This window comes from Borostomias antarcticus, assembly GCF_949987555.1.
Source record: "Borostomias antarcticus genome assembly, chromosome: 14".
Classification (NCBI taxonomy): domain Eukaryota; kingdom Metazoa; phylum Chordata; class Actinopteri; order Stomiiformes; family Stomiidae; genus Borostomias; species Borostomias antarcticus.
In genome coordinates this window covers 17,509,202-17,533,303 of record NC_140247.1, presented here as the reverse complement: position 1 = coordinate 17,533,303, position 24,102 = coordinate 17,509,202, and the positions used below count along the sequence as shown (strand labels likewise).

Genomic DNA, 24,102 nt, shown 5'->3' with positions numbered 1-24,102 from the left:
TCAGTGACAGACTTGTATGATGGATAGCTATATGCAGAGCCAGTAGGCTATAATGTGTGTGTGTGTGTGTGTGTGTGTGTGTGTGTGTGTGTGTGTGTGTGTGTGTGTGTGTGTGTGTGTGTGTGTGCGTGTGTGCATGTGTGAGTGTGTGTGTGTGTGTTTATGTGTGTGTGAGAGTGTGTGCGTGCATGCGTGCATGCATATGTGTGTGTGTGGTGCTACAATGCTGTGCTGTTACAGAAGCAGTGATTGTTGGTGTAGAGCTCAGTGGTCATTCCTTTTTCCCACTGAAACTGTTGAAGGGGGCGAAGCAACTAGCAAAACACCGCGAGGGAAGAGGAACGGGGGTGTCTCCACTAGTGTCCACGCAGTGCGGATAGGTTGTAAAATACTGCCATCTACTGGTGGGCTGGACCACAGTGCTCCTTAGAGGCCTTAAAGCTCACTCAGTTGTTTCCTAGGCCACAACCCCATCTAGTGGACACACAGAGAAACGTAATAGCGGTAGATGACTAGGCTACCTCTGACACTTGTCAACTGTATTAACATTATTTTGATTAGGCCTACATTAATTGTTTGTGTGTGCGCGTGCTTGTGTCAATCTGACATTATTTTTTATAAATAAAGTAGGCTATAATGTTTTACCCAGTCGTGATTGACTGATCCATTTGGAGGAGAATAATCCTACATTTAACATCATTATGATGTTATAATTCCCTACATCTTCTAAGGAGATCAGACACAAATCTTATCTCTTCCTTTTCCACACAGCGTGAGAAAAAGGACAATCAACGGAACTCCGCCTCGGTTTAGTATAACGAGGTGGAGTTTCGTTTTTTTGCCAGACATAATCGACCTCTCCCCCAAGTCTCCAGTTACAGACACGCATTTTAACGTGCGTAGAGGCCTACTTTAAACGGGGACATGTTTATTGATGTTCATATTCAAGACTGAGTGGAAAACATGCATTCAACAAGCGCAACTGGACTGGACGCAACTTCGAACAGCTCGGAGACGGTAAATCTTCCAGATTTTGCCGACACCACTTGCCCGCCGCAGACCGCTTCGCAGCTTTGTAACGCTGTCTCGCTGTCGCTCGGTTTGGGGTTATAGAGAGCGCTCCTGCTCCTCCGACTCGCACAACCCCTTTCGTCTGGAGCGTTTCGAGAGTTCGGAGACCGAGGAAAAATGACCGACAAGCTGCCAAACGAGACAATCATCAAGGAAAATTATTCTTGGCTTTTATTTAAAGAATATAATGACATCAATCAAGCAAGTTGTTTGGATATGCTGCATTCGAGTGAAAGGGGCAGCTTTATTAAAACGACGCACGGCCCAGAGCTGGTCCGAAATGTCTGCAATGAGTCATACGCACTAAATGCGGGAATTGATAAACAAGTAGACCAACTGGAGGAACTGTTGCCGTATAAACCTTTATACGAGAAAGAATCGACAAACTCTTTACTTTCTGGAGACGTGTCTTGCGTGAAAGACCTCAGCAGCAGCAGCGTCCCAGGACCGGAAGGATCCAGTGACCAGTGGAACTGTGCGCACTGTGACTACACACACGGGTCGGTGCTTGAAGCCCGGAGACTCTGCCCCTACACGCCCCTCTCTGATGCTGAAGGCACCGGGATCGCTGAGATGCGCGGAGCGGACCAAGAGGAGTATGGCCGAATGGAAAGTTACTCAAGTGGGACGCATCAACAGAGCCTGCACGTCAATCCGGCCATCAAGACGGAGCCGAATGAATGGGTGGATGTCAGTGACACTACATTGAGGTACAATTTTATTAGACGATCTCTAGGCTATTTTGTAACATCACTTATTTCTTCCATTTGAACTTGCAGAAAATTATCCGTGGGCGTAGGCCTATAATATGATCCACATAATTTGAATAATGACACAATTGGTAACGAGGCTGAAGTTAGGACCCGTTTCTCAGAACCCGTTTGGAATTATCCGGTCCACCTTAAAAAAAGGTTCAAATCGGGATTAAATCAAGAAAACTACCCAAAATGTCACGGATTTTATGCTACACAGTGATAGGAGACCTCCTCACAGTCGGAATCGTGGAGTTTAACGAGATTCTGATGTGCCATTTCAAAATAAAAGCCTTCTAAAGTCTCAAAAACGGATTAAATCTGGATTAAATCAGGATTAAAAGAAAACTACCCATAATGCCACGGGTTCTATGCTACACAGTGGTAGGAGACCTCACAGTCGGACTCGTGGAGCCTCACGATATTCTGATGTGCCTCTTATCACGGACACCTATAGACTAATCTAGACCTGGGGCCCGTGTTTCCGGAGTATTAACCCGCTGCCCTTCACCTAATGAGGGTTACGTGAGGAGTTGATCCGGATATCGCTTTAATACCATAATGCGCTCTTGAGCATAATGCGCTCTCCAGCCGTGTGTCTCTTCCTACCCGAAGGGGCTGTATAAACACTCTTTAGAGAATCATCGCTATAGTCCTCCAGGCTTACATTCCTAGCTAGAATTTCCCCTGAAAGCAATCATTCACAAAGCGGCTCAGACCAACTTTTACTAAGGAGCGGGAAGAAGTTGGTTCAGCAGGGCTGACCTCGTTGCTAAGGCATGGTGCTCCATGAGCGCGCTTGCTGAGGCTACCTGTAGGCCTAGTGTGTCATCATGTAGAGAAGTAGGCTGCTAAAGCCTTTATACGATACTCTAAGCAGAAGTGGACTGAACTGGAGTTTAAATTACTAGGTTAGTTGCGATTATAGGTTTGTTTATTTTATTTAAATTTATGTTACTCTTAATTTGGGTCTCTATTTAGGGGCAGCTTTTAGATCCAGTAGGATGTATTGTGAATAGGGCCCCTAATCTAAGAGGCAGCAACCTGCTGTGGGTGACCTGCGTCAGTAAAACTGTGACTGTGGCTGATGTATCTAGAGTAGGCTGATAGAGTAGGCTGGTGTATCTAGAGTAGGCTGATAGAGTAGGCTGGTGTATCTAGAGTAGGCTGATGTATCTAGAGTAGGCTGGTGTATCTAGAGTAGGCTGATAGAGTAGGCTGATAGAGTATGCTGGTGTATCTAGAGTAGGCTGATAGAGTAGGCTGATATAGTAGGCTGATATAGTAGGCTGATATAGTAGGCTGATGTATCTAGAGTAGGCTGGTGTATCTAGAGTAGGCTGATAGAGTATGCTGGTGTATCTAGAGTAGGCTGATAGAGTAGGCTGATATAGTAGGCTGATATAGTAGGCTGATATAGTAGGCTGATGTATCTAGAGTAGGCTGATATAGTAGGCTGATAGAGTAGGCTGGTGTATCTAGAGTAGGCTGATGTATCTAGAGTAGGCTGGTGTATCTAGAGTAGGCTGATAGAGTAGGCTGATGTATCTAGAGTAGGCTGGTGTATCTAGAGTAGGCTGATGTATCTAGAGTAGGCTGGTGTATCTAGAGTAGGCTGATAGAGTAGGCTGATAGAGTAGGCTGATGTATCTAGAGTAGGCTGATAGAGTAGGCTGATAGAGTAGGCTGATGTATCTAGAGTAGGCTGATAGAGTAGGCTGATGTATCTAGAGTAGGCTGATAGAGTAGGCTGATATAGTAGGCTGATAGAGTAGGCTGATATAGTAGGCTGATAGAGTAGGCTGATGTATCTAGAGTAGGCTGGTGTATCTAGAGTAGGCTGATAGAGTAGGCTGATGTATCTAGAGTAGGCTGGTGTATCTAGAGTAGGCTGATAGAGTAGGCTGGTGTATCTAGAGTAGGCTGATAGAGTAGGCTGGTGTATCTAGAGTAGGCTGATAGAGTAGGCTGATATAGTAGGCTGATAGAGTAGGCTGATAGAGTAGGCTGATATAGTAGGCTGATAGAGTAGGCTGGTGTATCTAGAGTAGGCTGATGTATCTAGAGTAGGCTGGTGTATCTAGACTAGGCTGATAGAGTAGGCTGATGTATCTAGAGTAGGCTGATAGAGTAGGCTGATAGAGTAGGCTGATAGAGTAGGCTGGTGTATCTAGACTAGGCTGATAGAGTAGGCTGATAGAGTAGGCTGGTGTATCTAGAGTAGGCTGATAGAGTAGGCTGGTGTATCTAGAGTAGGCTGGTGTATCTAGACTCTTCTGTATATCTCTGTCCTGACGGCTGTAGTTGCAGCTGCTACTGCAGGAGGTTGTGTATCAGAAGTCTCTCTCCCAGATCACTGGCAGATCTGACTCACAGCAGGTCTCCCTGCTAGTCTCTCTCCCAGATCACTGGCAGATCTGACTCACAGCAGGTCTCCCTGCTAGTCTCTCTCCCAGATCACTGGCAGATCTGACTCACAGCAGGTCTCCCTGCTAGTCTCTCTCCCAGATCACTGGCAGATCTGACTCACAGCAGGTCTCCCTGCTAGTCTCTCTCCCAGATCACTGGCAGATCTGACTCACAGTAGATCTCCCTGCTAGTCTGCTAGTGGCCTTGGCTCCTTAAAGAGGAGATTGGCGCCAAAATCCAAGTTTCTCATGGTCACCCAAAAGAGCCTTATTGAGCCAGTAGGCTCTGTTTGAATACTCTACATGTGAGTGTAATATTACATGACATACTGTACAGTGCACACTGTATAACATTCCCTACACCTATCCAGTCATTCCAGATTTGTGATGACATACAGTATATACACAGACTAGGTCTACATACAGTATATACACAGAGTAGGCCTACATACAGTATATACACAGAGTAGGTCTACATACAGTATATACATAGAGTAGGTCTACATACAGTATATACACAGAGTAGGCCTACATACAGTATATACATAGAGTAGGCCTACATACAGTATATACACAGAGTAGGTCTACATACAGTATATACATAGAGTAGGCCTACATACAGTATATACACAGAGTAGGCCTACATACAGTATATACACAGAGTAGGTCTACATACAGTATATACATAGAGTAGGCCTACATACAGTATATACATAGAGTAGGCCTACATACAGTATATACACAGAGTAGGCCTACATACAGTATATACATAGAGTAGGTCTACATAGAGTATATACACAGAGTAGGTCTACATAGAGTATATACATAAAGTAGGTCTACATACAGTATATACACAGAGTAGGTCTACATACAGTATATACATAGAGTAGGTCTACATACAGTATATACACAGAGTAGGTCTACATACAGTATATACATAGAGTAGGCCTACATACAGTATATACATAGAGTAGGCCTACATACAGTATATACATAGAGTAGGCCTACATACAGTATATACACAGAGTAGGCCTACATACAGTATATACATAGAGTAGGTCTACATAGAGTATATACACAGAGTAGGTCTACATAGAGTATATACATAAAGTAGGTCTACATACAGTATATACACAGAGTAGGTCTACATACAGTATATACACAGAGTAGGTCTACATACACTATATATGTTACGGTGGATATGAGAAAACGGGGAATGTGAGCTTTTCCCGGTTAATGCGCACATTCCCCGACCTCGCGGGGAATGTAGGAGAAACGTGCGTTTCTCACATCTCCCGGGAAATGCTTACAATTTAATTTAATTTTTGGTTTGATCAGATTTACACAGAAATTAATAAAGATGGAGATTACATTTTTTGATGACAAACAACTTGTACATGTCCTTTACTCACCTATTAGTTGTAAGTTTCGTTCTGTGGTGTAACAGTTCAATTCAAGACGGCCGAGAACAGAAGATGTGCATTGTTTCTCTTGTCCCTGCCGTGCGGGGCGAGTGAAACAGAGGAGTGGGACGAGTGAAACAGTGAGATTGTTTTGCTTATTGTGTTGCGTAGCCTAGCGGCTTGTAGGCTAATTATCTTAACTTTCAACACATGTATAATTAGACCCAATTTAATGTTTCCATTAATGCAATTGATGCTATGTATTCGAAAACCATGGGCAAAATGTCAAGCGCACGAGCCCTCTCCCACCACCCGGCTGCGCAGAGGTTTTGCATACGGTTGGACTTTGCTAGATTTACCGCAAGGTCGGGAATTGTAAGCATTTCCCGGTTAATGTGCACAATCCCCGACCTTGCGGGAGATGTGAGAAATACTAACCAATTTCTCAATTCTCCCGCAAGGTCGGGGAATGTGCACATTACCCGGGAGATGTGAGAAACGCACATGTTTCTCCTACATTCCCTGCGAGGTCGGGGAATGTGCGCATTAACCGGGAAAAGCTCACATTCCCCGTTTTCTCACATTCACCGTAACATATACACAGAGTAGGTCTACATACAGTAGCCTATATACATAGAGTACCTAGGCCTGCATATTGTTTTTAATGTTTTTTTTTTTTTTTTTTTTTAACCTTTATTTAACCAAAGTCAATTGAGAACATATTGTCATTTACAATGACAACTGGCCAAGAGGCAGAGTAATATATATATATGTACTATAACATTATCTATACAGCTTTCACCTACAGTTTACATTACAGTCACTTAGCAGACACTTTTATCCAAAGCGACTTAACAATAATTGCATTTAACGTAGGAATTCAGTGTACTAACTACTACTCGCCACTATAACTCGCTAACTACTACTCACAAGTACATCTCCTTTCTAAATAAGTGACTAACAGCACAATCTAGTGCTAAAGCCGAAGTGCAAGAGTAGTAGTAAAAAATATAACTATAATAGGTGCAGTTGTTATACTGTATATGCAGCCTACATACTGTATAACATTCTCTCCACAGCTTGCTTTCTCTACACACTGCATGGCTCCTGTCTCCTGTTCAACTGTGGCTGGTGGGGAGCAAATAATCACATACAATTACATATTTCAGATTTATTTACAATTTGCCACCATGCATAAAACAACAAAGCGACTGACACAGCTATTTCAGAGGCGTCTGAATCTGGCCATACATGGCCATACACAAATATAAACACAGTCTCTTTGTTTTTTTGTTTGTTTGTCTGTGGATTGCTCTCTCTTCGGACATTTTGAGTTTTTGTTTCACCATTTCCTGTTCCCGGAACTTTCCCTTGACTGGTGATGGCCAAATGAGGCTTGGAGAAACACACAGGCTTCTAAGCCAACTCTATCGCAAATAGATTCATTGCAAATAGATTCATCAGTCGAGGCCTCATTGAACACAGTGTACACTAGTGACACCTGCTGGCAAAGATCATTTAGAGCAGCCAATATGGATCACATGGCACCTGCCTGAGCCCTGACACACCTACAGTACTGAGAGTACTGTAGCAGCCACACCTGTGGTAGTAGCAAATTGTACTAAAGCTGTAGGCCTAACCAATGAGGATGGTCGTGATTTAACTGTATGATACAGTACACTCATAACCCGTTCTAATAATTATCTTTAGGCTAGGTTGTAATTATTTCTGACTAAAATATATTATACAATGACATGTTATCAACGGTGCTATTATTCAACACGTGTGAGGAGACTCATCTTAATAACGGTCAATATCAGATTAAAAAAGACAAGCCTCGCTACAGAGTATGAGTGGAAACTGCCCTACGTGTTCGACAACACCTCTATGAGCTTGAGTCTCATAAAGTAGCATCACTAGTGGTAACTGCAATGACCTGTCTTTGCCCACTCATTTAGTCAACAGCTGGGTCCTACTCCAGCCACTCTGACAAGCTTAGCCATTGTGAAGGGAGCTTAAAGTCGCAATGAAATGAAAAAAGCATTCTGTCCCATTTTGATTCACATAATTGGTCATAGTGTTCACCTATTCAACGATGTATGCCAAAAAATGTACAAAATTCTACGTTTGTTGTAATCTTATATCAAAGTATATAATTTCTTACTTCCTGGAAAACGGTAGGTCACGTGCAATGACGACAACAGGTACCTTCGATTTTAGGCCAATAATCTCACGACATCCACCCATCAATCAACGTCCACTTGTCAATGTCCCAATCAAATTCCTCTAAACGCATGTCTCACCCTCATAGCTTGTTTGCGTGGGAAATACGTCAAGCTACGGAAGTTAGATGATCTCAAACGTCCGTTTCAGTGCGACTTCAAAATGTAATCATTCAATTATGTTGAAGACAAAATATGTTACTGTATCTTCTTACTGTAAGTGTGTGTGTGTGTGTGTGTGTGTGTGTGTGTGTGTGGTGTCCCCAGTCGTGACGGTGGGTTTCCAGATGTGAGAGTGTTTTTCTCTCATAGGCGAGTGTGTCAGGTGTGTGGGGACCACGCCTCCGGCTGTCACTATGGTGCCGTCACCTGCGGCAGCTGCAAGGTCTTCTTCAAGAGGGCAGCTGAGGGTGAGTTTGATGGGCACGCACACACACACACACACACACACACACACACACACACACACACACACACACACAGACTCTCCTGTGCTCTTGTATCCTGTTGTTAATTTGATCCTATGAGGTTCGTATGTAACTTCCCATGGGTTACATGCTGTGTGTGTGTGTGTGTGTGTGTGTGTGTGTGTGTGTGTGTGTGTGTGTGTGTGTTCTTAGGTAAACAGAATTACCTGTGCGCCAGCCGTAACGACTGCACCATTGACAAGCTGAGGAGGAAGAACTGTGCTTCCTGTCGTCTGAGGAGGTGTTTCCTGTGTGGGATGAGTCTCAAAGGTCAGTGTCACAGAGAGAGAGGTGGAAAGAGAGAGTGGAGAGAGATAACTGTACTGTTAGACAAAAAACAGATGATTGGAGAGAGATTAACAACGGTGAATTCACACTATCGATAGCGATTTCCCAATAAGCTATTTTTTCGCTAAATGGATATTTCCAAAACGTCGGAAACATCCCCGTCACCTTTGTGTGCCTCAGTAATATGCTACTGATAAGATAACTATTTACAGTGAATCTGTCCTATGGCATCGTCGAGTTTTCATCCTTCAAGTGATCCAGTAAGTTAGAGCCAGCATTATATTTTTCAGTGTACTTTTGAAATTATTAGATTTTGCTAGATAACAAGATTACTTCCTAATCATACTGGGCTTCATTCACCAATATCTTCCTAAATTCTGTTCTTAAATTTCTCCCTAAGAACGCTTCTAAAGAAAGCTCCCGTCTGATTCGCGACATGTTCGTAATCCGCTGGATGAGTTCTCAGCTGCCTTCTCTTAATGGTGAATCTCATGGTTTCTCAAGTTGAAAGCGCATGGCCGCTTTCCCAAATTAACATAGGTAAACTCCACGCCGTTTTTAAAGCAGATTTACTAGTGTATTTTTTATTTTTTGAAAATGCTTAGTTTTAGTTTAGTTTTTATTAGTTTCAGTATTAGTTAGGGCCCAAGCACTGGCGGTGCGCCCTATTGAAATTGTAAGGATTATTATTCTCCTACCTTCTTCTTCTTCTCCCCAAACAAATGCCATTTTGGCGGCCTAAACATCAATGAAAACGCATGAAACTTTGCAGATACGTCAGTCCCGGTGAAAAGTTTTGATATTTCATGGGTGACGGAAATGGGCGTGACAAAAACGGCTCAAGAGCACCCCCTGGATTTTTTTTTCTCAGTTTGATGTAGGCGAACGAAATTCGGTGGGCATATGTAGTTCATCGAAACACACTAAAATGTCTCTTGGAGCTATACCCAACATCCAACAGGAAGTCAGCCATTTTGCTCTTAATGTGCCATTTTTTCCTTGTTTTTACCATTTCCATGCCTCGTACTTTAACAAACTCCTCCTACAGATTTCAACCAATTAACTTCATATTCGGTCAGCTTCATCTTAAGATCTTTCTGATCAAAAGTTATTAAAAAAATTGAGTTGACACCCTTGCCGTGGCGCCCTGCCACATTTTGACATTTCGCCATAAAACAGGAAGTCCTCATAACTCCTCCATACATTATCCAATTTGTCCGATATTTCTCACGCTTCATGAAGGTTCTGTCCTGAACACATCTGTGTCAGTATTGCGTCATACTTATAGCGCCACCTATTGGTGAAACAGGAAGTCCTCAAAACTCCTACATACATTGTCCGGGTTTCCCGAACGAGTTAAGAAGCACTTAACTCCAAAGTACTTCTTAACTCCCATGCAAAGGGTTCCTTAAGAAGGTTCTTTATCGGGAAACCCGGCCATTATCTTATTTGCACCAAATTGCTGACGCTTCATGAAGGTCGCATTCTGAACACATCTATGCATCGGTATTGAGTCACACTTACAGCGCCACCTACTGGTGAAACATGAAGTACTCATAACTCCTACATACGTTATCGATTTACTCCAAATTGCTCATGCTTGATGAAGGTCGCATCTTGAACACATCTGTAAGTCATTATTGCATCATACCTACAGCGCCACCTACTGGTGAAACAGGAAGTCCTCATAACTCCTACATATGTTATGTGATTTACTCCAAATTGCTCAGGGTTGATGAAGGTCGCATCCTGAATACATCTGTGTGTCAGCATTGAGTCATACTTATAGCGCCACCTACTGCTTACAGGAAGTCCTCATAACTCCTACATACATTATGCAATTTACCCCTAATTACTCATGCTTGATGAAGATCACGTCCTGAAGACATCTGTAGGTCAGTATTGAGTCATACTTATAGCGCCACCTACAGGTCAAGCAGGAAGTCATCATAACTCCTACATACATTGTCCGATTTACACAACATTTCTCACGCTTCATCAAGATACCGTCCTGAACACATCTATGTGTTGGTATTGAGTCACGCTTAGAGTGCCACCTACTGGTGACAGGAAGTTTCTCTCAGTACTAGACACCAAAATAGCACAGCCTTAAACGGTGCCGCACCCCGACATGCGTGGGGTGCGAGGGCCCGCTCAATGATGCTCGCAGCCCTAGTTGTAGTTTTTTTTTCTCCTGCGCTAGCCTCATGAGACTATCCTGATCTCGTGAGTTCACGTTGTTTCACTCCGTGTGAAACAAACCATCTGGCGCACGTCAGGTTATTTCTGCGCAGGGGCACAGCTAAACAAAATGGAGGATCAATCTACAATCGGACCAAACAGACCGTTGGGTCATATACATTTAATTTCAGTATTGAGACAAAGATGGAGTATTGCATATGCAAAACGGGATTGTTTTGATTCTTGCACCGCTGGGGTCCTCGTTCCCCCATGCTTGTTCCCCCTAAGCTGAGGACAATCAGTGTATATATCTTCACTCCTCCAGAGATGACCAGTCTCCAGGAGTTGACTAGGAAGTTCAACAGCCTCACATATCCTGAAGAGGCCTCACTAACCCGACTAAACTGGACCAGAGAGAAAACCCAGTAGAACACAGAGCTGATCCCTGGGAGGTGGCTAGGGAGAGCAAGATGCTTCAGCTGCCATGTAAAAGCTGTACTTACCCTGGCCTCAACTTTATTCTTCAGTCTATTTTATATGGATCACGTTTCAAATGTGCAGTGGCATGCTGGTGTTTCTCTCTCTCTGATCTGCTTTTATGCGCTGCAACACGGGACTTTCCCCTTTGGGATTTCCCCATTGGTGATTATTAAAGTATTCTATCCATCCACCTCTCAGTCCTCACAGGGACATTATTCTGCTGGGGAAACTAATTTGTGTAATTGAAGAGACAGACACAGCAGATCCACCAGACCCATAGAGCTTTCCTTCTCAGTACTCATCATGTTAATCAGTCAAATATAATGTGCACAGCTTGTGGAAGTGGGTTATCAGTATATATTGCAATCCAATATAGTGAACATCCTAGTAGCTCACCATAACAGCTGGTCCCCAGCCTGGAGGGACATGGGACTAACCAACCCTCTATTTTGATTTCTTTTTTCAGTTTAATCTTTATTTTACAAGGGGAGCCCATTGAGACCAAGGTCTTATCTTTGCCCTGGTTACAATAACTTACAATATAAAACAGCTAACACCAATAGAAAATAAATACAGAAACAGCATACAGTTACACATCAAAACGGATAAAAAATAAACTGCTAAAACGAGAATTTTAAAATACACGCACTTTGACCTCAGTATCATTTATCATATTCTTAAAACCAAGGGGACTAAAAAAAGTTTTTCTGGCGCAACAACCGTCGTTAGGAGTAGCCAATCCTGGGACCTGGTTTAGTGATGACTAGAACGCCAGGAGTAGCCAATCCTGGGACCTGGTTTAGTGATGACTAGAACGCCAGGAGTAGCCAATCCTGGGACCTGGTTTAGTGATGACTAGAACGCCATGTAATGAGGGCAAGTGATTGGGTAAAAAGGCTTCATAAGCATACAGGAGCAGATGTGTGTCCTCCTAACAGCTAAGGATGGCCAAACTACTGTCTGATAAAGATCACAATGATGCGTTCTAATGAAGTGCTGAATGGTGAACCGTGCCAAGCTGCTTCACGGTGGTCCTGTAGATGCAGCAAGCATATAAATAATGTAGCCATAGTCAATTACTGACAAGAAAGTAGACTGTACTAAAAGCTTCCTCTCATCACAGGAAAAACATGAATTATTTCTAAAAAAGACCTTGAGTTTCTCTCTTAGCCTTTTAAATGAACAGCCGTCCTCTGCAGAAGCATCCACAGACAGTGAACATACTGAACATGCACAGACAGTAAATAGACTACACACAAAACAACACACATAAACAAGGCATCCAAGACCATACATATAAACAAATAGGGCTGGGTATCGCGTCGAATTTCAAGAATCGATTCGATTCCGATTCACAAGGTTCAGAATTGATTATCACGATTCAATTCGATTCGATATCGATTCTGTTAGTGTTACTAAAACCTGTTGTTTTTAGCTGTAACCTTAATTACATGACTGCCAAGTTATGCATCACATCAATACAAGGGCTGGGTAACGATACTGATTTCCAAAAATGAATTAATGAATGAATCATTGAATGAATTAATGAACTATTCATACCTTCATTTATTAATTCATTCATAAAAGATCGATTTTGGGATTCATGAATCGATTCTGAATCATTTGATTCAGAATCTATTCAGAATCGATGAATCGATTTTTTTAAACAGCCCTATAAACAAAACAGCAAGACACACTATAGGTGAGTATCTGGGTTCTAAAGGACAGTGCCTTGTCTGATGTTGCACCATGAGTGTGGCTGTGAGCCCTGGAGACAGAGGAGCCCAGGAGGCCACTACGGAGTCACACAGCTCACCAGGGTCTCTGTTCAACGCAGCCATGCAAGGCTGATGTAACAGGTGTCAGGCCGTCGCTCGTCAGCATAGCTTCCACCCTCGCTGGCCCACACGGGGTTCGACCTCTCGTTCTCCGACTCGCGAGCACACGTGACCACGCCCCATAAGCACCGCTACCAGCAACGCTACCAGCACCGCTACCAGCACCGCTACCAGCAACGCTACCAGCAACGCTACTAGCAACGCTACTAGCACCGCTACCAACAATGCTACCAGCACCGCTACCAGCACCACTACCAGAATCGCCACCGCTACCAGCAACGCTACCAGCACCGCTACCAGCAACGCTACCAGCACCGCTACCAGCAACGCTACCAGCACCGCTACCAGCAATGCTACCAGCAATGCTACCAGCACTGCTACCAGCACCACTACCAGAAACGCCACCGCTACCAGCAACGCTACCAGCACCGCTACCAGCAATGCTACCGATACCAGCACCACTACCAGCACCGCCACCACTACCAGCACTGCTACCAGCACCACTACCAGAAACGCCACTGCTACCAGCACCGCTACCAGCACCGCTACCAGCACCGCTACCAGCACCGCTACCAGCAATGCTACCAGCTGGAGGTGGTGGGGTGGTGGCGAGGTGGGCAGCTCATCTCCGGCGGTTACCGGAGGTCTGAACGGTGAACGGTGCCATAAAGGACTTGGTCTGTGTGTTCTTTGCCTGGCACAGCCGCAGAGACACACTTATGAGGTTTTGTGTCAATGTTTGCTGTATGTCTACCAAACATTTCCACTTACTTTGGCACTTCTCGACCGGGGAAAAACACGGACAAGACTAAAATAAATGTTATGTGACCTGAAATAACATAAATGTGCACAATAAAAATCCAGTTATATAAGTATGCAAAAATATGTGTTTTTTTTTTGTTCCAGATTTCTTTGTGGTCTTTGTGTAGAGATAGAGACATCTGTGTATAAAAACATTACCGTGTGCTTGCTATTTACTAAATGAACTGGACTGTATGTAAGGCTACTTCATCATGTATCACTGTGCATGCATGTTGCTTTTTGTAGCATGTTGCTTTTTGTATCAAGTGACATGTATGTTGACACAGTATGTTGTATGCTAAATATTTATTGCAAATCTGTATGATCGAACTCACCAGTCATGCCAAAGACCATGATATTCTAGTGATATTCAGAGAAGATTCTTTGTCTACATGGCCCAGTCTGTATTTTGTCTGCATAAGCAAATTAATGACTTTGATGAACTTTTTGGAAAATCGTAGAGCTGAGTCAAGAGACTTGCAAGATCGGGTGACAGGAAATAGCAATGGTCCTTCATGTCAGGAGTTTTTGGAGACAAACATCGAGCTTCTGTTTTCTGATTGGTTGCCACAAATCTCTTTGGAAAAAAATTAACTATTCTCAACTTTTTCGCACCACTTTTTGCCGCCTCTGCCTGGTCTCCTGGTCACAGACCCCAGGGCTGGAGGGGGGTACATATACCAGGAACCCCGGGGCAGGACTGGAGGGGGGTAGATATACCAGGAACCCCGGGGCAGGACTGGAGGGGGGTACATATACCAGGAACCCCGGGGCAGGACTGGAGGGGGGTAGATATACCAGGAACCCCGGGGCAGGACTTGAGGGGGGTAGATATACGAGGAACCCCGGGGCTGGGGTGGATTCAGCCTGAGGCCAGAGACAGGACTGGAGGGGGGTAGATATACAGGAGAATTGTATATTGTATTATGTGGCCTGATTGCACTGTGACTAAATAAGTGAAAACATATCTACTCTATCTACATCTACATATCTACTGAAGATATATCTATCTATTGTTTTCTCCCTGTCATGTTGTTGATGACCTTTGACCTGGGCCACTGCCCTCCTCTGTGGCTCATGGTTCTCTCTCTGTTCTGCTGCCCTGTGGCGGTTCTCAGGCCGGAAGCTGAAGGGGTCTGGCCAGCCAAGCGGTGGACTAGAGGGGGGGACGCATGTCAGGGACAGGTCTGGAGACGGAGCACAGAGGAATGGAGAGACGGGTAGGATCCTGGACTCAATCATTACAGCTGCCCACACACAAAACACATTCACTCCGTTTATTCTTTGCTACCATGCTGGGATCAGGAGAGGAGCACCTTCATACACACAGGGTGCTGCAAGCGTGGACATGAGAGCACTGGCCATGCAGCGGTTCCTCTGACTGGACATGAGAGCACTGGCCATGCAGCGGTTCCTCTGACTGGACATGAGAGCACTGGCCATGCAGCGGTTCCTCTGACTGGACATGAGAGCACTGGCCATGCAGCGGTTCCTCTGACTGGACATGAGAGCCCTAGCCCTGGCCATGCAGCGGTTCCTCTGACTGGACATGAGAACCCTGGCCATGCAGCGGTTCCTCTGACTGGACATGAGAACCCTGGCCATGCAGCGGTTCCTCTGACTGGACATGAGAGCCCTAGCCCTGGCCATGCAGCGGTTCCTCTGACTGGACATAAGAGCCCTGGCCATGCAGCGGTTCCTCTGACTGGACATGAGAACCCTGGCCATGCAGCGGTTCCTCTGACTGGACATGAGAGCCCTAGCCCTGGCCATGCAGCGGTTCCTCTGACTGGACATGAGAGCACTGGCCATGCAGCGGTTCCTCTGACTGGACATGAGAACCCTGGCCATGCAGCGGTTCCTCTGACTGGACATGAGAACCCTGGTCATGCAGCGGTTTCTCTGACTGGACATGAGAACCCTGGCCATGCAGCGGTTCCTCTGACTGGACATGAGAGCCCTGGCCATGCAGCGGTTCCTCTGACTGGACATGAGAACCCTGGCCATGCAGCGGTTCCTCTGACTGGACATAAGAGCCCTGGCCATGCAGCGGTTCCTCTGACTGGACATGAGAGCCCTAGCCCTGGCCATGCAGCGGTTCCTCTGACTGGACATGAGAACCCTGGCCATGCAGCGGTTCCTCTGACTGGACATGAGAGCCCTAGCCCTGGCCATGCAGCGGTTCCTCTGACTGGACATGAGAACCCTGGCCATGCAGCGGTTCCTCTGACTGGACATAAGAGCCCTGGCCATGCAGCGGTTCCTCTGACTGGACATGAGAGCCCTAGCCCTGGCCATGCAGCGGTTCCTCTGACTGGACATGAGAACCCTGGCCATGCAGCGGTTCCTCTGACTGGACATGAGAACCCTGGCCATGCAGCGGTTCTTCTGACTGGACATGAGAGCCCTAGCCCTGGCCATGTAGCAGTTCCTCTGACTGGACATGAGAACCCTGGCCATGCAGCGGTTCCTCTGACTGGACATGAGAGCCCTGGCCATGCAGCGGTTCCTCTGACTGGACATGAGAGCCCTGGCCATGCAGCAGTTCCTCTGACTGGACATGAGAGCACTGGCCACGCAGCAGTACTTTCTCAGACTGTAGTGAGCATTAGGCCATGGCTTTGGACTACTAAATGAAGGTTCTTGAACAATAGTTGTGCCAAATGGACGGCTAAATGACAGATTTTAGACGGCAGAGATGTGATGAGGTCATCTGATGAGGTCATGTGCTTCTGTCGTTCCTAGCTGCAGGCCACGCCTCCCTGTCTGGCCCCTCCTCCGGCCTGCACTCCGGCCTCTCTCTCCTCAGCGTGCTCCAGGTCATCGAACCGGGCGTGGTCAATGCAGGTCACGACCCCGCTCAGCCGGACTGTCCCGCCTCCCTGCTGACCAGTCTCAACGAGCTAGGAGAGAGACAGCTGGTCAGTGTGGTGCGCTGGGCCAAAGGCATACCAGGTACAGTAGCCCTCCGGCCGGGGAAAAGCTGCAGTCATCCATTTTTTTAATTCACATTGTCAAAACTAATTAAAAGCACCTGATATCAGATTGTTTCATAGAGCCATAGCGTCCTAATAGCGTCCTACTGAAGTGACTCACCCCTACCGGTGGCCTGGCTGTTGTTATTCCAGCATTCCAGGCAGTGTTGTCAATAGCTGGCCAGTGTCTTAGCTCCGCCCCCCCGTGCCTTTGCTCCGCCCCCCTTGCCTTATATGGCTCTGGCAATTTGTTTTAGCCGTTCAATGTAAATATGTTTGAGCGAGTCCCTTACTGCCATCTAGTGGTAAAATAAAATCAATGAACACAGCTTTAAAGTCGCACTGAAATTAAAAAAGCATTCTGTCCCATTTTGGTTCACATAATTGGTCATAGTGTTCACCTATTCAACGATGTATGCCAAAAAAATTACAAAATTCAACTTTTGTTGTAATCTTATATCAAAGTATAGAATTTCTTACTTCCTTGAAAACGGTAGGTCACGTACAATGACGACAACAGGTACCTTAGATTTTAGGCCAATAATCTCACGACATCCACCCGTCAATCAATGCTATCCTTCTATCGAATCTGTCTAAAGTTCTTAAAACCCGTCCACTTGTCAATGTTCCAATCAAATTCCTCTAAACATATGGCCCACCCTCATAGCTTGTTTGCGTCGGAAATACGTGAAATTATGGAAGTTAGAGTATCTCAAACGTCCGTTTCAGTGTGACTTTAACTAGGCTCCATACCAGGGGCCTCATTTATCAAAGACGTATAATGTATTAGAACCGTGATTCCCTGTGTTTACGGTATTACATTTACGGTATTACACAATAATGCGCTGCTGTTACTTCACATTTCAAGTTGCTTGCAACAGTTAATTTTGTAATTTAATATAAGCTTGCTATTAATAAACTGAGCTTAATTACAATAGTGTGTATTTTCCATCATGTATTGCACTGTAGTTCCTTCAAAGTAAAATACTTGTTTTTTTATGTGTGTTGGGGAGGTGAAATGCCGTATACCGTGAAATACCGTAAACCGTACCGTGTAACTAGATACCGTACCGTACCGTGTAACTACATACTGTACCGTACCGTACCGTAATGCAAACATCCATACCGTCTCATCCCTAGTGGCCCTACACACAAATGGCGAAAATGGCAAACACCCAAAAAATGGGTGGGTTTTGGGATTCATCAAACCGTGCGTATGCACAACTGTGTGAAATCTCCCTTGATAAATCACACCTGACCTAGAGAAGTGCGCGCGTGAACACGCCTCATATCCCGCCCTCTACACGGCCAAACTCAACCATATATGGTCAATGCAAAGTAGCAGCTGAATGATATGGGTGTTGATCATGTGCACATTTTTGGGATTCACATAAACAAATTTGTTTGCGGATGGAGCCCTCATCGTGATGTGAGTGCAGTCAATGGCTCCGATTGCATTGGGAAAACGGGACGTTGCTGCAAATGGCCTTTTGTTGTGGGCCTGCTCCTCCACAGTGTGAGGGAACCTAATGAACCCATCATTCATCCTAATGAGGCCATCCCAGACTGGAGGCCTTAGTGCGCTCAGTGACGGCTGTGATATCCCAGACCTGTAGGGGAAAGATTCAGCAGGATTACATCATTCCCACCAGGAGCTTCAGCCACAAGGGTGAACAAGTTCATGTTAATGTTAAGGTCTGCCGACCAATTGCTGCTGGAGGTGCCAAAAACCAGGTTAAAGTCTAGAGCTGACAGGGCTTTTGCGTCGGCCCCTGGGCTCTTTAATAGCCTGCCCCTTTATATCATATCCTCCCAGAATCTTGAGATTTTAAAAGCCTCCCTAAAAACCCACTTGTTCTCCCTGGCGTTCCTCTCAGTCTGAGCACAAGCCCAGTCTGTTTCATGTTTGTATTGTGAGTTGAAATTCCCCCTTTTTGTTCAGGGCCCACCTCTGTGCAGCACTTTGGTTGACTGCTGTCATTTTAGATGTGCTTTATAAATAAAGTTGGCCTTGCCTTGCCTTATCATACACACCTGGCGGCTAGTTCCCGCTGGTATGCCCCGGTTGCCAGGAAACCCAGAGTGGTTAGTACCTGTGCCAAAACACGGCCCCAGGGACCAGGTTAAATAGTCCCCATACCAGGTAGCGTAGTCTCTCAGCCAGGTTGACTAATTTGGGCAAAGGTTACTGTATGTACAGTACACTTCCAACCAGAGAAGTCAAATAGGAGAGTAATATCCAATTTAATGTGTATGCAGGTCCTTGTGTGAGCAGAAGTCCTCATCTCTATAACAGGCATGTGAACTCTCTCAAGTTCCAACCAGATAAACTAGTCTGATAATCAATGCCATACAAGGTACTGTAAGCTACAGTAGTTATGTATGCGCCTCAGTTCTTTTTACAACCACTAGATGGCGATGCAGTCACTTTTCATCCTGGTCCTGCTCTTCCTTCCTTTCTTCCCAATTCATCTTCATCAAGCGTTAATAATCTGAAATGAAATCCCTAGCAACTGATTAGTATTGACCCAGGCATGTTGAGAGTATGGATACATCCTGTCCAGAGCCATGCTGCAGCTGTGCTGTGTTGGAACAGGTTTCCGGGACCTACATGTGGAGGACCAGCTGTCTGTGATCCAGTCATCGTGGCTGAGCATCATGGTGATCGGTCTGGGATGGAGGTCCTACACACACACCCATGCCTCCATGCTCTACTTCGCTCCCGACCTGGTCTTCAACGAGTGAGTGCTGCCCTCTCAGCCGATAGCATGGCACGCCGGCCGTCAGTCTGCACGGCCAGACTGTCTGACTAACCATGGCTTTCAGGTCCTATCTTTGATTCAGATTTGAGGAAGGAAGTTGAGAAAATCAAATGGTCCATTATGTTTCCTAAATGAGTTATTTTACTTTCCAATCACTTCACTTCCAAATTATAATCCTGAGCTTCTCACACTGCCTGATCCCCGAGGACCAGTGAGGACGATGGGAAATGTTTGAAGTTTCTAGTTTTTGGTCGTTTCCAGACAGGACAGTAAACAGGTCTGTCTTCTGTCTATCGTTTATGCTCACAGTCCTGGAAGGAGGTGTTCCACAGTGAGGAAGTGTACAGTATTCTGTTTAAAGATTGTTTTAACACAAGGAGAATTCTGACCACATCACTCAACATCTCAGAACATCACTCAACATCTCAGAACATCACTCAACATCTCAGAACATCACTCAACCTCTCAGAACATCACTCAACATCTCAGAACATCACTCAACATCTCAGAACATCACCCAACATCTCAGAACATCACTCAACATCTCAGAACATCACTCAACATCTCAGAACATCACCCAACATCTCAGAACATCACTCAACATCTCAGAACATCACTCAACATCTCAGAACATCACCCAACATCTCCGAACATCACGAAACACCTCCTTCCGTCGCTTTACGCGGCGTACGGGCGACGGGCCGCCACCTCTCCTCCAGACGGGCCGATCGGCTTGGAGCGTCCCGAGTCAGAGGTCAGAGGTCAGAGGCAGCTGCCGTTCCGGGCAGCGCTAGTTAGAGTTTCAGAGCGACTGCGTTAGACCGCCTCCATCTTCCCCCCCTGCCTGGTAACGGATACACCCACCCCTGTCCTTGACCCTGTTCTCTCCCTCCCTCTCTCTCCCTCCCTCTCTCTCCCTCTCTCTCTCCCTCCCTCTCTCTCTCCCTCTCTCTCTCTCCCTCTCTCTCCCTCTCTCTCTCTCTCTCCCTGTCTCACTCTCTCTCTCCCTCTCTCTCTCTCTGTCTCGTTCTCTCTCTCTGTCTCGCTCTCTCTCTCTCCCTCTCTCTCTGTCTCGCTCTCTCTCTCTCTCTCTCTCTCCCTCTCTCTCTCTCTGTCTGTCTCGCTCTCTCTCTATCTCTCTCTCTCTCTCTCTCTCTCTCTCTCTCTTCCTCTCCTCTCCATCGCTTCTCTCCCTCCAGATTCAGATTCAGAGTTTATTCGTCACATACATAAATACAACGTAGTGAAATGTAACAGTCGGCTCAATAGTAGGTATACACACACAACAAATCTGACACAGCAACAGACAAAAGCAATAGACAGAAACAATATATATTCATGATGTCAGTGGGTTATTTGGCCAGTTTACAAATATATAACAGATTTAACGGAGCCGGCTTGACAGCTGTGGTAGCGGTCCGCGCCATCTTGCCTCCCCCACACACAGGCACACTCAGGAGCGTGCTGCTCTCTCGCTCTCCTCTCTTTGCCCACGCCATCCTCTTTAGGGCGGAGGCTCACGCGGGCGCATCACCTCGTGGGCGCGGTGGTATCCGGATGCGGATGACTTCCGGGTGCACTCGTTTTTCCGCGAAGGAATGCAATTCAAGTCACGCCTCCGAAGATAATAATAATAATAATAATAATAATAATAATGATAATTGAAATGTAGACTATCCCCTATGTTGTTACTTGTCTCATCACCTCTCTCTACCCCCCCCCCAGCCAGAGGATGCGTGTGTCCAGTATGTACGACCACTGTGCCAGGATGCGCCTGCTCTCCGAGAGGTTCTGTGCGCTGAGGGTCACTCAGGAGGAGTTCCTGTGTATGAAGGCTCTGCTCCTCTTCAGCATCAGTGAGTCTCTCTTTCTCTGTCTCTCTCCCTCTCTCTCTCATCAGTGAGTCTCTCTCTCTGTCTCTCTCCCTCTCTCTCTGTCTCTCTCTCTCATCAGTGAGTCCCTCTCTGCCCGGTGGAGCTCACAGCGCTCACTCTCACTCAAACCCACTCACACTCAAACCCACTCTCACTCAAACCCACTCACACTCAAACCCACTCACACTCAAACCCACTCTCACTCAAACCCACTCACACTCAAACCCACTCACACTCAAACCCACTCTCACTCAAACCCACTCACACTCAAACCCAATCACACTCAAACCCACTCTCACTCAAACTCACTCTCACTCAAACCCACTCTCACTCAAACCCACTCACACTCAAACCCACTCACACTCAAACCCAATCACACTCAAACCCACTCTCACTCAAACCCACTCTCACTCAAACCCACTCACACTCAAACCCACTCTCACTCAAACCCACTCTCACTCAAACCCACTCTCACTCCAGCACCTGCTACAGCGGTTGGTGCATAAGAAACAACAGGGAAAACTTTGCTACTGTTGGTCAATTTCCGTTTGCTATGTTAATGTGCGTATTGTAGGAGGTCAGATAGATTTGACACCTGCTATCCATCCTTCAAAATGTGAAAATATGTCCTAAAAAGTCAACTTGGGACTGAACACGATGAGACAGAAATCCCCTGTGGGTTCTGCTGTTGGGGTACTGTACGATCGCATATTGATACCACTTGTGCTTGTCTGGCTGGTACAGCAATATACAACAAATAACATGACCCCCCTCCCCCCTCTCCTGGGCGTGGCAGTCCCGGTGGAGGGCTTGAGGAGCCAGCACTGTTTTGACGAGCTGCGAGCCGCCTTCATCAGAGAGCTGGACCGCCTGGCCGGTCTCCATGGAGAGACCACGCGCACACAGAGGCTGTTCCAGCTCACAAAGCTACTGGACTTCCTCCAGCCGGTAGGAACCACGCATGCTACATACTACATACATGCTACATACATGCTACATACTACATACATGCTACATACATGCTACATACTACATACTACATACATGCTACATACTACATACATGCTACATACATGCTACATACTACATACATGCTACATACATACTACATACTACATACTACATATACTGCATACTACATACCTGCTACATACTACATATAATACATACATGCTACATACTACATACATGCTACATACATGCTAAATACTACATACATGTTGCATACTACATACATGCTACATACATGCTACATACTACATACATGCTACATACATGCTACATACTACACACATGCTACATACTACATACATGCTACATACTACATATGCTACATACTACATACATGCTACATACTACATACATGTTACATACATGCTACATACTACACACATGCTACATACTACATATACTACATACTACACACATGCTACATACTACATGCATACTACATATACTACATACATGCTACACACATGCTACATACTACATACTACACACATGCTACATACTACATATTCTATATACTACATACATGCTACATACATGCTACATACAACATATATTACATACTACATACATGATACATACTACATATATGACATACTACATACTGGACATGCTACATACTACATACTGTATACTACATACTACACACATACTACATACTACATATATTACATAGTACATACATGCTACATACTACATATATTACATACTACATCCTGTGCATGCTACATACTACATATTAAATACATGCATGCTACATACTACATACATAGCACACACAATATTCCCTTTCTCTTGGTCACACAGCTACTGGAGTATCTCCACAGACTACAGACAGTCTCTCAGGAGTCCATAGATACTCTTATTGCCTCACTCATCTCTCTCCCTCTCCCTCTGCCCACGCTCTCTCTCTCTCTCTCTCTCTCTCTCTCTCTCTCTCCCTCTCTCCCTCTCTCCCTCTCTCAAATTCAAATTCAAATTCAAATAAGCTTTATTATTTTTATTCTCTCCCTCTCCCTCTCTCTCTCTCTCTCAGATTGTGAGGAAGCTGCACCAGTTCACCTATGACCTGTTCATCCAGGCGCAGACTCTGCCCACACGCGTCGTCTACCCAGACATGATCTCTGAGATCGTGGGCATGCATGTGCCAAAGATCCTCACGGGCCTGGTCAAGCCCATCCTGTTCCACGCCGCGCTGTGAGAACACAGCGCTGCTATTAGCACCACCGACACGTGTGAGGAATCCTGGAGCCATGTTGAAATCATAGCCTCGACTTTACACAGCTAGCCAGCCATCTGGGGAGGACTAGACAGAGGTGCTCTACTATATATTTAGACCTGAACAGATACCTTATATCTAACTGTTAAACAACTTTTACTCCACTTGTACCGTTATGCTCTGGTACAGCGTATGGATCCCTCATAGCAAGTACAGACAGTCAGGTGACTTTGTGTCCTACTAAAAACTTAGTTGTTTTTTTTCACCAGCACACAATTTAATTCCTATTTACTTTGACTGTGACTGTTAAGAACCGATGCAGCCTATGAATGAGCTTGGCTGAGGCACACGTG

General features: G+C 45.5%; 1 protein-coding gene across 1 annotated transcript; it reads left to right on the top strand.

The window, feature by feature from the left end:
* Positions 1-1,438: 1,438 nt before the first annotated feature.
* Positions 1,439-23,731, top strand: LOC311317458 (progesterone receptor-like; the record flags this gene model as incomplete). The annotated part of the gene is made up of 9 exons (XM_084448540.1): positions 1,439-1,781; positions 8,124-8,266; positions 8,477-8,593; positions 15,030-15,131; positions 16,657-16,866; positions 19,483-19,627; positions 21,374-21,504; positions 22,319-22,470; positions 23,567-23,731. Exons 1-9 carry the CDS (start codon positions 1,645-1,647, stop codon positions 23,729-23,731), a joined length of 1,302 nt encoding a protein of 433 aa, XP_084304666.1. The 5' UTR covers positions 1,439-1,644.
* Between the last annotated feature and the right edge of the window lie 371 nt (positions 23,732-24,102).